The sequence below is a fragment of the Pongo abelii genome, chromosome 22 (assembly GCF_028885655.2).
Source record: "Pongo abelii isolate AG06213 chromosome 22, NHGRI_mPonAbe1-v2.0_pri, whole genome shotgun sequence".
Taxonomy (NCBI): Eukaryota; Metazoa; Chordata; class Mammalia; order Primates; family Hominidae; genus Pongo; species Pongo abelii.
In genome coordinates this window covers 36,199,276-36,213,243 of record NC_072007.2, presented here as the reverse complement: position 1 = coordinate 36,213,243, position 13,968 = coordinate 36,199,276, and the positions used below count along the sequence as shown (strand labels likewise).

General features: G+C 39.4%; 1 protein-coding gene across 6 annotated transcripts in view; it reads left to right on the top strand.

Moving 5' to 3' along the window:
• The window catches only part of APP (amyloid beta precursor protein), a 282,485-nt gene that overhangs the window by 107,577 nt on the left and 160,940 nt on the right, over positions 1–13,968 (top strand). For all 6 annotated transcript variants that reach the window (XM_024239221.3, XM_024239223.3, XM_024239220.3 and 3 more), the window contains 2 exon segments: positions 10,156–10,268; positions 12,313–12,506. In XM_024239221.3, coding sequence (XP_024094989.1) covers positions 10,156–10,268; positions 12,313–12,506 — 307 coding nt within the window.

Here is a 13,968-nt window from a genome sequence, read left to right as displayed (position 1 = left end):
CAGGTGGTGGTTGTTGAGTTTCTCCACTTGAAAGTTACTCTTCTTCCCACTTTATGTGCTCCACTCTTTGGAAGGAAGTCAGTTTGCACAGCCCACAATTAAGGAGCGGAGAATTATGCTTCATTTTTTGAGGGCAGAATATCTACATAAATTATTCGGTCTTCTTCTGCACAGGAGATTTGTCTCTTTTTTCCGATTTATGTATTCATTCATTCAGTCATTTAGACTCATGGATATTTACATTGTACTTTGATTTATAATCCAGTACTACTTTGTAATTTTTATTGATCAAATTATTCCAGCTTTAGCTATTAGAAGCCCTTTCAGTTGGTTCCTGTGCTTATTTGACATAGCCTCTTTTTTTTTTTCTTACAAGATGCTGCAGTCTCATCTTTCATATTTTCAGCCCTAATCCTAGAATCAGCTTTTCCTCCAAGGAGCTCTTGTTCCTTTTATTGGAAAGTAACGTTATTGGAGAATAGTATTAAAATCTGGATGTTAAGGATGCTCATTGCCACTGGATTTTCTTTGCTTTTAAGACTTCTCAGTTGATAGAGCAAGGCAATGTATTTGTCTGTATTCACCCTTGTGTTATGCAGATCTATAAATATTTCTATAGCTAACTAGTTGTATTTATATTAAGCTATAATATCTAGTCTATATTAAGCTAAATACAAGTTCATCCGGATGTTTCCTTCTCTAACATATTACCACACGGACACAATATCTCTCCTCCTTGGTTATCTGTAAATTCTCACTCCATCCACCAATCTATGTATTTAATTGTTCAGTTTCAGTATATGTGCATAGCAGTATCAGAATTGTTAACCCAGGCTGGGTACAGTGGCTCATGCCTGTAATCCCAATACTTTGGGAGGCTGAGGCAGGTGGATTGCTTGAGCCCAGGAATTTGAGACTGGCCTGGGCAACATGGCATAACCCCGTATCTGCTAAAAATACAAAAAATTGTTGGTCATGGTAGCATGTGCCTGTAGTCCCAGCTACACGAGAGGCTGAGGTGGGAGGATCACCTGAGCCCAGGAAGTGAGCTGTGATCATGCCATTGCACTCCAGCCTGGGAGACAGTAAGACTCTTTCTTAAAAAAATAAAAAATAAAAAATATAAAAAAATTCGTTAACCCACACCTATATGAGTCTTTTTAAAAGCTGCAAGACTGCTAACAAATATGTATGTATGTATGTATGTATGTATGTATGTATGTATGTATTTATTTATTTGAGACAGAATCTCCCTCTGTCACCCAGGCTGGAGTGCAATGACACAATCTCAGCCCACTGCAACCTCTGCTTCCCTGGCGATTCTCCTGCCCCAGCCTCCCGAGTAGCTACGATTACAGGCACCTGCCACCATGCCCAGCTAATTTTGTATTTTTAGTAGAGACAGGGTTTCACCATGTTGGCCAGGCTGGTCTCGAACTCCTGACCTCAGGTGATCCACTTGCCTCGGCCTCCCAAAGTGCTGGGATTATAGGTGTGAGCCACCATACCTGGCCATAAATACTTTGTTCCCATGGTTTTTTTTTTTTTTTTTAAAGTAAATCCTTTGCACTATTTTTATTATTTTAAGACCAGTGTTATTCATAGCCTGGGTTAAACACTATTCTGTGTTTGTTTGTTTGTTTTTTGAGACAGAGTCTCGCTCTGTCACCCAGGCTGGAGTGCAGTGGTGTGATCTTGGCTTACTGCAACCTCCGCCTCCCTGGTTCAGGAGATTCTTTTGCCTCAGCCTCCCAAGTAGCTGGGACTATAGGTGCGTGCCAACACGCTCAGCTAATTTTTGTATTTTTAGTAGAGACGGGGTGTCACCATATTGGCCAGGCTGGTTTCAAACTCCTGACCTTGTGCTCCACCTCAGCCTCACAAAGTGCTGGGATTACAGGCATGAGCCACCACTCCCGGCCAGCACTATTCTGTCTTATACTCACTCTGCCATCTATGTGTGTATATGGTATGTATGTGAGGCTGGATCTGTGCACTTGGAAAAGTTGGAGAGATGATTTAGGTAAAACTTTTAGTTTTCACTTCTTTTGCCTTTTTGCTTATCTTGATCCATTTAGTTCCCACCATCTGGCAAATAGTTCTCATCTGAAGAATCCCATCTGTCAGTTCTCACTATTATCCGGTAATAGTTACAGTGAAATGCTGGTGATGGCAACAGCCACTTTTTAAAAGGATGTGTAATTCACCCTCATGTCCTCTTTGAGAACCCAGTAACTGCCCACACTCTGAAGCTAAAACCATAACAGTTTTATCACATGGGAAGTTTGTTGAGAAATGCTTAGCTGCTTCTGTAAGTAATCGTCCCGTCTCTTGAGTACAGATGCCTCCCAGGAAAATTTTCCCAGCGTATTTGTTAATGTGAAAGTTACAAAAGATAGTACATAATGAGCACATTCAAGACAAAAAAATATTTGTGGAGTAAGAGTCTGAAATGGTAAAATAGAAAATCACCTAAGAAAACATTTATCTGTAGCTGTCATTTTCATATACACATATCTAGTGTATACAAGTTAGTAAGTACATAATTCTCGAAAGTTCTACCTGTCTACACATCTACACAGAAAAGTTAGGAAAGTCTTGTCCAGACTTTTCCATCATCTTCAGTATAAAGCATCTTCTAGCTGTTGGAATAGAAACAAGCTAGATTCTTGACTCCTTTCTATTTGGTTATTTAGATCTGACCTTCAGATGACATCCAGAATCTGAGAACTACTTACCACCTCTACTGCTGTCATCCTGGTCCAAGTCACTGTCATCTCTCACCTGGATTAATGCCAGAGCCCCCTTCCTGGTCTTCTCACTTCTAGTCTTGACCCCCTAGGGCAAGAATAATTAGCTTAGAAAACCACCCAAGAGCCTTCCAGCATTACTCTGAGTACTGGCCAGAGTTGGACAATGTTTAAGGCTCCGTGCAGTCAGCTGTCCCTGTCCTGTCCTGGCTCTCATTCACTCGCTTGCCCATTGATCTCCTCCACATCATTCCTCCACGACAGCACTGATCTCCTTGCTCTTCTGTGAGCTCTCCAGGCATGCATCTGCCTCAAGACTTTGTGTAATACTTGTTGCTTCCTCTGGCTAGAATATTCTTCCCTTTGATTCTGAATACTTTGTTCCCTCACTTCCTCAAGTCTTCACTGAAATGTCATATTTTCAAGTAGGCGTTCCCTGACCACCCTATTTAAAATTTCACCCCCCAGAAAAAACAAACAAACAAACCATCCCCTTTCTCTGCTTTATCTCTGTAACATTTATTACCATCCAACAGACATTGTATTTTTATCTTTTTTTTTTTTATTGCTTCCCTGCTAGGATCATATATCGTTTTATCTGTTTTGTTCACTGCTGTATTCTTAGCACTGAGACATGATTGTAAGTATGCAGTGAAGAGTTAGTGGATAAAGGACTGTGGCTGCCAGAGGGGATTCAGGAAACACCCCCTCACCGCCAGGACCAGCACTTGGTGCAAGAGTTGAAAGAGGTGATCACTCAGATTCTCTGCTTCTCCACTCGTAGGGACTCCACCCCACTGTGTTGATTGCTATCATGTATTCACCCCATCATAAGTAGTACTCATATGTAAAACAGTACGACGTCATCTCTGTGGGGCTACAAGTAGGTAGTGATGGTGTAATGAAAATAAAACCCCAATGTCTTCAGTAGGTGCAAAATAGGTGATTAGCAAATGATGAAGAGTAGCTGTTGCTGTTTTGATTACTACGATTATTATTATGAGAAACTACGGTGGTTGATGAGATAGACACTGGGGAGAAGGATACTATTAATATAATTTATTGAGCAACTTTGTTCTGGGCACTAGTTGAGTACTTTATGGATATTAATTCATTTAATTCTCCTAGTTCTGCCATTTACTCTGTATGTGAACTGGACTGTTACATAGTCTCTCGGTCTCACCTTCTCTGTTTTTTTTGAGACAGTCTCGCTCTTTCGCTCAGGCCGGACTGCAGTGGCGCTATCTTGTCTCACTGCAACCTCCACCTCCCGGGTTCAAGCAATTCTCCTGCCTCAGCCTCCTGAGTAGCTGGGATTACAGGCATGCACCACCACGCCTGGCTAATTTTTTTGTAGTTTTAGTAGAGACGGGGTTTCGCCATATTGGCCAGGCTGGTCTCGAACTCCTGACCTTGTGATCCGCCCGTCTCGGCCTCCCAAAGTGCTGGGATTACAGACTTGAGCCACCGTGCCCGGCCCTCGCCTTCTCTTATAAAGTGAAATCATTGTAGCTGCCTTGGTGTGGTTCTGAGGATGGTGAGAGAAGATGCACGTGAAGTATTGAGGGTGGCGGCAGGCACACAGTTCAGAGTTACTGACAATACTGATGTTTTATCTTCACAAAGCAGATCTGGGCCCATAGCACAAGGAAACCGAGGCTTTGGCATTTTACAGTAATTCCATTGCCAGAACATTTCCCCCACTTTCTTGAATCATCTTTACCTCTTGAGAGGTGAGGAAGAGAGGGTACACCTTGGGCAGAAGTCCAAAGACCTCAGGCATTTTTGGCCCTTCATTCCCATGATTCTGGCCAACATCATTTTAGTCCCCAGCAGTTCATAGAAATATTGTGTTTTAATCCGATATTCAAATAATCTGTGCCTTGAAGAACCTGTGTATGGCTCTAGAATCTTTTACGTTCATCTACTCAACCCCACTCATGCTCAAAACTTTAGCAGTCTGTTTTTTTTTTTAATTTTAATGTCTTTATTTTAAACATTTATTTTTAGAGGGAGGATCTCTCTAAGTTACGCAGGCTGGCCTCAAATTCCTGAGCTCAAGTGATCCTCCCACCACAGCCTCCCAAGTAGCTGGGATGACACCCCCAGGTGCCGCCGTCCTGGCAGCAGAGTCAGTTTTGAGACATCTTTCCCTTCTCATTCCTCCTGGTGTCATGGATTGAGGAGTTACTATGGTTTTAGTTGCAGTGCTTTTTACTCTGAATTCTGTCTGCTTCCTGGAATTCTGTCTGTCTTTTGAAAAGACAACAATAAAGAAATTGAAAAATATACTTTAAATTCCATAGTGTGGGAGCCTCTGCTGCTCGCCTGTTTGATATTCATTCCCATTTTTTCCTTTCTAAAAGAATTCCACATTTTTTTTGTTCAGGGTGACAATGTGCTCTGCTGAAAGTACTTTCACAGATTCCCTTGCAGGTGCATGTGACCAGATCACAGTAATGGCACATATGGCCTCAGTGGGATTTGCTGAGGAGTGTGTCCCTCCCAAGTAATACAGCAAAGCTTTATTAGAGGAAAAAAAAACAACAGAAAACCTTTCACCTTTGTCTTGTTTCTCCTGCCTTCTGCCTGGAACTTGGACACAAAGTCTTGAATTTCTGTGACCATTTTGTGACCACAAAACACGAGGATAAAACCAACGTGCCAAGGATGGCAGTACAGAAAGATAGGAATACCCTGGTCCCTGATGGCATCATGGAATATCTGCAGTGGCCCTAGCTTCAGTGTCACCTCTTAGGTGAGATACATAATCCTGCCATGTGTTAAAGCCATGGTTTGACATGTGGTCTATTCTCTGCCGCCGACTGCATTCCCAGCGGTTGTGTATGGCTTGCTAGCTAATTTAAGTCTAGTTTTATTGTCAAATTGACCACATTGTAGATTATAATATTAAAGTACTTCACAGTCTAAAAGTGAACTACTTTTGTAAAAGCCAAAGGAAATGGGCCAAATGAACCATTTTGAACAGAGTTTAAATGAGTGAGTTGAGTTACGACTCTTGGATGGAGAACTGGAGACCTGGATTTTCAGTCTAGTTCTACTGCCAGTTGGCTCTGTGGGCAAGTCACTTGACCTGAGCTCTTTTCCTCCCATCTGCAAAATGAGGTAATTTGAGCTAGACAGTCCTCTCAAAGACCACCAAAGAGCTAGCAGATTGAGGCCTGCAGACTCCTATTGAATTTGCCATCCTTGTTCACCTTGCCAAGACTTCATAGCCAAGAAGCCAGACCCAGATTTTGTTCATTAGCTTTGAAAACACCCTTTCAGTTGGGTGTGTGTGTGTGTGTGTGTGTGTGTGTGTGTGTGTGGTGTGTGACATGCGTTTTGAATATAAATGCTGAATTGTTTAAGCGAGAAACCAGGTTGTATGTTTCCCAATAAACATGCATACTGTATATTGATGAATTTATCCACTTGAAATAAATGGTGCCAAATTTCCTAAAGTTTGCTGTAAACAAGAAAATGATGTTTAATTTGTTTTAGTCTTTGATCTCTTACATCAGAATTCTGTTAAGAACTTTTTTTACCTGAAAGATCAAAGCAAATAAACAGAAGCATTTATAAAAATAAGGTGTACATGGCTGTGGAGAGAAACTCCAGGTATATATGATCATAGGCTTTTTAAAATTAATAAACTTTGTTTTTAAAAACAAAGCAGTGTAAATTCACAGCAAGTTTGAGTAGAAAATACAGTTTCCATATAACTGCTGTCCTAGCAAAGATTTTTAAGTACAATATTTTTTGATTAAAAAGAGAAAATATAAACCATGCTAAGCCAGTTGGTGAAAAAGGCTTCATTATACTTTTAGCACTCTTAACTCTTATTAAAAGTTTTTAAAAACAGATTTTTGTGGTCGAATCACTTACAATTTCTGATGTGTAACCTTCTAACATGTTTCATCAAATTTTAAAAGTAACGTAAGCAGTGCTGTCCACTGCTAAATTTTATTTTAATGTTAGAATACAATGAGGTTTCTATTTTGCCATTAGTCCTGAGAGCTTATTAAGTAACCAGTTTTAATCCTTTAAAAAACCATTCTCATTTTGAGGGACACATATTTCTTAGCTTTGTGCAATATAAGAAGCTAAGACCATCTTGGCAGTATCAAATGAAATGTTTGCAAGTTAGAAAGTTCAGTAGCCACTTATAAACATAGTGAACAATTGTTATAGTCAGACTAATGCAGAAATACAGGTGTTGGGGGCGGGCCGACTTGGTCCACAAGTAGTAGTTTGCCAACCTCTGTCCTAAACATAAGTTCAAGAATATGGTTCTCTTGGATAGATTTCCTGCCAGACGAAAGTAGGAGTAACATCCTTAGCTAATGAACTCCTAATATCCAAGGCAACTTTTAATTAATTCAGGCTTTTAGGAAAAGCTTGTTTACCAACTCCTCATTAAAAATGTTCAGACTGGCTGGTCATGGTGGCTCATGTCTGTAATCCCAGCACTTTGGGAGGCTGAGGCAGGCAGATCGCTTGAGCCTAGGAGTTCGAGACCAGCCTGGGCAACATACCTAGACCCTGTCTCTGCAAAAAGTGAAATAATTAGCTGGGCATGATGGTGCACAGCTGTAGTCCCAGCTACTCAGGAGGCTGAGGTGGGAGGAGTGCATGACCCCAGGAGGTCAAGGCTGCAGTGAGCCATTGATTGATCCAACTACTACATTCCAGCCAGGGTGACAGAGTGAGACCTTGTCTCAAAACAAACAAAAAGATTAATGCAGTATGTGTCCTTTTGAAAGGTGAATAAGTAAATATGTTTTGGTAACTTTAGCTTTGCATTATAATCTAGTCGTCAGCAGATTGACTAAGGGCAGATAAAACAAGATGATTTGGTTTTGTGGTTTGGCACTTACTGTCTGGTTTATGCCCCCAAGAACTCTTGCAGGCCAAGGTCGAGTGTATCTGATCCCTGCTGTGACTCTTCTCAAGAACTGATTTAGTAGCTTTGGGCCAGGGTTAGATTTTTAAAACTCTTTGACCTATTTGTACATGACAGGCATTTAATCTTTCCAATAATTACTTGTCAAATAGAAAAGCATCACTTCTTAGTTTGGACATTTGCAAATATGGCTGAGCAGAGCTGACAGATGAGGTGGGCATCTTCAGGCCATAGGTCACTTCTGGCCTCCTGTAACCTAGAAAATTGGGATGCCTCAGATATCAGGTATTCTTCCAAGCAGCTAGGGTTGGTCCCTGACCTCAGAAACCCTGAGAAATCCACCTGGGAATGGTGTATTTGTTTTGGATGAGATTACCTTTAATTTCCATTCTCCAACTCTTCTTGTGTTTTTGTTTTTGTTTTTGTTTTGTTTTGTTTTATATCATTGTATGTAAAAGAGAAATGTGATATCATTTGCATTATCATGTTCTTTCCTTATAATTTATATCTTAATGCTTATCTCTGGGGCTAGGTTATAGTCTCCTGAGTTAGGTAGCCTTAGGTTTCTTGGCAGAGATTCCTCCCCTGCGAAGTGAGGTTTATAAAAGAACCTGTGATGTGGCCCTGTAGAGCTGCATGGAGTGTTGCTCAGTACTCACTGGTTTCTTCCCTGCAAAGTGACACCTGCAGCCTTTGGGGTACCATGTCTCATAATTTTTACATTCCCTGCAACACACATTATACTGCTATGGGCATCATTGATCATTTTAAAGATTTAAGGAATGACAAGATACAGTGCTTATTCTCCCCTATGATTTGCTTAGATTTTTATCTAAATAGTACTTATTGAAATAAATACTTCAATATCATGCTACATCTTACGTGTTTGAGCTAGAAACAGACTAAAGTTTAAACACCTTTATGAGAATGTAAAGTTACTTCCTTCCCCTTCTTAGGGCTTTTAATCCCTCTTTATGTTGCATTTCAGAAAGTGCCCTGTAGCATACTATGAAAGAAAGACATTCATTCCTGTCTTTGCTGGTGTGTGGACAATCTGTATTCCTTGTTCCGGGGGAGCTGTGGGTTTATGTCTATTCTTGCATGTTTTGCCTGAAGGACCACAGTGACCTACTTGGTGGTCCCCCTGCTTTCATAGTTTCACTATGCTTGATGTATCCTTCACTTAATTATAGAGTCCATCTAAAAAAAAAAAAAACTTTTGGCCTGTATTGCTTCTTCCAAAATGGCATCCAAAACATAAGCCTCTTTAAAATTGGAGTCCAGCATGCTTCCCCAGTGCTGCTTCCTTCTGGACTCCCTTTGCCACTTACTTTGTGCTCCAGCCATGATGGGCTGCAAATATACCTTGCTGGTTCTTTACTCTTTCTTTGCACCGGAGGCTCCCTCATTTTGAAGGATCTTTTGCTACCCATCCATCCATCCATTTGGATTCTATAATAGAGTTCTTGATGTTTGACAGAACTAGGCCAGGAATTTTGGGGGTATAATGGCAAGCAAGACAGATTCTGTCCTTACATTATGGAAGTTCAATTCGTTTCCCACGTGGCACACTACTTCTCACCATTCAGATTTCATCTTGAATGTTGTTTCTTCTTTGAGGTTTTTCCCACTGCACCCAAGATACTGGCCTGACACTTTCCTCATCTCTATTACAGAATTTAACTTGTTCATTCATTAACAGATATTTATTGCCTACTATGTGCAAGAATCTGTGCTAAAAACTGGGAATGTTGCAGTAAACAAAACAAAAATTAAGTGTGCAGCTTACATATAATGTGGTAATGATCTATCTTTTACCTTCATTAGACTGAGTTCATGTAGGACTTCATATAATATCTTTATATCTTCAGTACCAGAAATGCCTAGAAATAATTTGCATGATATACATTTTCTTTAAAGATATAACAAAAGTCTGAGGAACAGTTTTCACAACTAAACTGAATTAAACTCTCTCTTTCTCTCCTATGTGTGTTATGTAAACATGTATATAAAATACACTTTTGGGTTTTTTGCTTAGGAAGTAGAAAAATGCTAAAATTTCTGTTATTTACAAGCAGATTAAAATGTCCAAGAAAGAGAAGTAGACAGGGATTTATATTGATTTTGCTCAAATGCTCACCTAGACAATGTCAATATTTGTATTTTACCCCCTGTTGTAATAGAATGGTAATTGGTTCTCTAGTTAAGCAGCTTTTTTTAGGATTAATTTTGAAGCAAGAAATTCAGATTAATTAAGGGACAATTTCACTTGCAGCATTTAGGAATTATTTTAACCATCAAACTTGATGTGGCAAGAAACTGAGTTGCTTAAGGAGGCTGGAAGTAACATTCTAAAGGTAGTAGGGTCTTGATTGGGTTGCTTAGGCATTGAAAGGCTGTTTAACTTGTCTTGAAGTCTATCTTTCGTTGATGCCTTCTCTACGGTAAGAACACTGTGATACAGATGGAATGACGGGAAGTGGTTTGCCTTTCTTTCAGTTGGTGAATTTGTAAGTGATGCCCTTCTTGTTCCTGACAAGTGCAAATTCTTGCACCAGGAGAGGATGGATGTTTGTGAAACTCATCTTCACTGGCACACCGTCGCCAAAGAGGTACCAGCCCATAAATTCTTTCTTATTGCAAAGTGAAGATTTCCTGGGGACATACCTAATGGCATTTTAGGGGTATTTTGAGGCAACAGCTATGTTAATAAGTTATTTAAGAAAAAAACCCAATGCTACTATCCATAACCCAGATTTTAGTTTTTAGAGTGATTTTAGGTTCACAGCAAAATCGAACAGAAAATAGAGTTCCCGTGTACCCCCTGTCCCCACACATGCACAGCCTCCCCATCCGTGAATATTTTTAAAAAGTCAAAAATAGGGCCAGTTGAACTAGATTCATTATGTGCCTGTGCCGTGTTTCGCAACTTAAAAATATAAGTTGTCTGTGCCATGCCTTATAACTTAAAAATATAATCTCTAATAGTTACAACTTTAAAGTTTACCCTTCAGATTATTTTTATGTACCTGTTGTTTTCTTTTGTCATATACAATTTTTTAATAATTTAGCCTTTTCCTCTGTTATATATTAGTGAATACAGTGGTAGAACAGTGAAGTAGCTTGTTTGTACCAGCCTGAAAGCTCCAGTTAGAATTCAGTTTCTAAGTTATACCATCCAATTTTATATTCAGCAGGCCATGCCTACCATCTTGATTTTTCCACAGGGTGAGTCTGACCGAGCACTTGGTTGACCTCTGCTTTTGGCTAAGCCAATAAAAGATATAAGATACTTAGCATGAAAAGGTCACTGTGTGTTAAGACCACCTTCACAGCTGCTGTGTCCCTTTGATAGTTTTTCTAATAAATGTATATAGTTTATTAGTGGTAAGATCAGTCTTAGGCTAACTAGAATTAGGCTCCTTTATCTAGCTCACCAGTGCTTCACTTGGGTCCATTTTGATCCCCTGTCCCTCCCCGGAACATGTCTGGAGACATTTTTGGTTATCACAACTTGAGGGAGTAGTGTTACTGGCATCTGATAGTGCCCAGAGGCCAAAGATTCTGCTAAACATCCTACAGTCAACAGGATAACCACCCGCCACCCCGAAGAATTACCCAGTCCAAAACATCAATAGTGCTGGGGTTCAGAAATCTGATCTAGCTTAGCTTAACCATTGTGTCATAGCTTTATAGCTGTTAGGCAGAAAATACCACTGAAGATTTAGTATTATTTTTTGCCTCTTATAAAATAATATATTTGGATCCACTGTAGAATAAAATGTTTTTTATATAAAAATGTGTTTCGGAGGTTTAAGAGCTTGCTGAGTTTAAGAAAACAAACCAAATAATTTGAAGTCCAGCTACCTATTTGATAACCTCATTTTTTATTGCTTCTGTGTTTTCAAAAGAAAAATCCTTTGTCTCTAAGAAACAAAAATGACTCCCATAAGGTCAAAATACAGTCTGTAATATTTTCATTGTTTACCATTACGTATTGAATTATTAATCCTTCATTTATCACTAGTGGATGCTCTCAGAGCTTTATGCTAATCTAGATTTGTGCAAATTTAGCAAATCCCAGGAAAGCAAAAAGACATTCAAGGAGAAATCTCTAATGACTGTAAGTTCTGGTTCTTAGTGGCTGCAGGGGATAAGTTCTTCTCTTCCCAGGATTGTTACTCTGAAAGTGAACCAAGAGAGTCAGAATTTCTAGCATAAGGCAGGTCCATGTGAGATAAATTTCCATCTGTAAGGGAGGTAGGAGTGAGCTGGGGATCTACCTGGAACGCGTACAATTTCTGGATACACGAATTAAGCCAGAAGGCATTAATTCTCTGGTATCTGTTCACCAGTGGAGCCTTCTACATCTTATTTCCCAGTTAGTTTCCATTCCAGTTGTTCATATAAACCTCTATTATATAACATCCTGGTCTTATTAAATAAATAATAAACTTAAGAATAAAAAGAGTACCAAAGTGTAACCCATGCTAAAAAAAATCCTGTTGTAAATTCACTCAAAAAGCAAATGATCTTTTCCTTTGTGAAATTGGTTCCTAATATATTGGGTCTGCATGTTGATTATTTTATGTGGAGTTTTCTTACAATGAAACACATCTACTCTACCACTTACTGTTTTCTCCTTACACTTTGTAGACGTGCAGTGAGAAGAGTACCAACTTGCATGACTACGGCATGTTGCTGCCCTGCGGAATTGACAAGTTCCGAGGGGTAGAGTTTGTGTGTTGCCCACTGGCTGAGGAAAGTGACAATGTGGATTCTGCTGACGCGGAGGAGGATGACTCGGATGTCTGGTGGGGCGGAGCAGACACAGACTATGCAGATGGGAGGTAAGGTGGCCTTTGTGTGCAGCCTCCAAGATGCTGAAACATCTTGTATGGAGTGTTTGTATCCTGTAAATTAATCTTTCTGTTTATCACTGAAAAGTTCTCTGCCCACTCCCATCAGAGTCTGCTGTTATGCAGAAAATCTTAACTATGAATTTTTATGGCATCCTGTTGAATTAATAATATCAATCACCCATCACAGAGTTAATTTTAACTATTTAATATTAAACTTGGGATCAAAATCCCACTGATAACTATCATAGGTTACTGGTAGTTCTAACAGGGAGTTGAAATAATAATGGCATTCTCTTTCGGTCATTAATTTAAAAATATTTTTAAATGCTATCTGGGATTGTCGGTCATTAGTTTAAGGTGAATTTTTGTTAAGAAAGGTTTGGTTTGAGATTTTGGGAGTTCTGTGTGTGGATGTGTAAGGGTTTTTTTTTTTTGGCCTTTTATCATCTTCTTTTCCTTCATAGTGGAAGTCAAAGGCATTAATAAATGCTTGTTAATTTTTTTTAACTACCTTTGATTTCATGATTGTAAAGAAACCTATTTTCGCCTCTTTTTCTTAGGGAGCTTAACCCCGTTACTTCTTACCTGATTCTCATTCTTAACTGAAGGCAAACGTCTATATTCAAATCATAAAATTATAAAATGAGAATCTTTGGGTTGGAAATGCCATCTGGTTCAGGCATTGATTTTATGCTGTCTCATCCCCCAAAGGGTGATGATTGTATCACTTCTCTTTTTCCTTCAGTATTCTCTTAGATGTTCCCTAGAGCTACAGATTTCCAAACAGCACATTCAATAGGAGTTGTAAGTTTATAATCAGCAAACTACAGGATGCTCGTTTTTTTTCTTTTAATTTCTGGTGTAATCTGCTACTAGGGCCCCCGTAGAGTTTATTATCTGTATCAGCTAGAACACTGCAACCACAGCCATAAACCGAAGGATCCAGGCAAACTGGGTCATATGGTTACCCCACCTATTACAGTCTTCAGTAATGATGTCACTATCCAGGTTGATATTCAGTTGAAATGCTAGCCAGCTCCTTCCTAGTTACCTTCATTTACATCCCATTTCAGTACCTGAACACAGTCATGCTTTAGACTCTGAAATTCCTTAGAAATATTGTACCATAAGGTTTCTAGCTTTGATATTCCTCTCTGATCATGATCTTCCCTCATAATCACCTCCCCAGTTCAGGCTTTTAGTCCGTTATCCTTTTTCCCTGCCTGCCTTTCTAATCAGGATGGAATCAATGGATAACCATTCTTACCTATTCCATTGAACATCCTTGACTTGGCTGAAACCCTTCACATTTTCTAAACATATTTTTGTCAATTCTCCATAGCTAGGAAAAATTAATTTCTTTCTTTAGTTGCTTCTGGGATTTCTAAAGTATCAAGTCATGTAACCTTACCACTTAATTCCATTTCTTATTCATGCTGTAACATCAGCT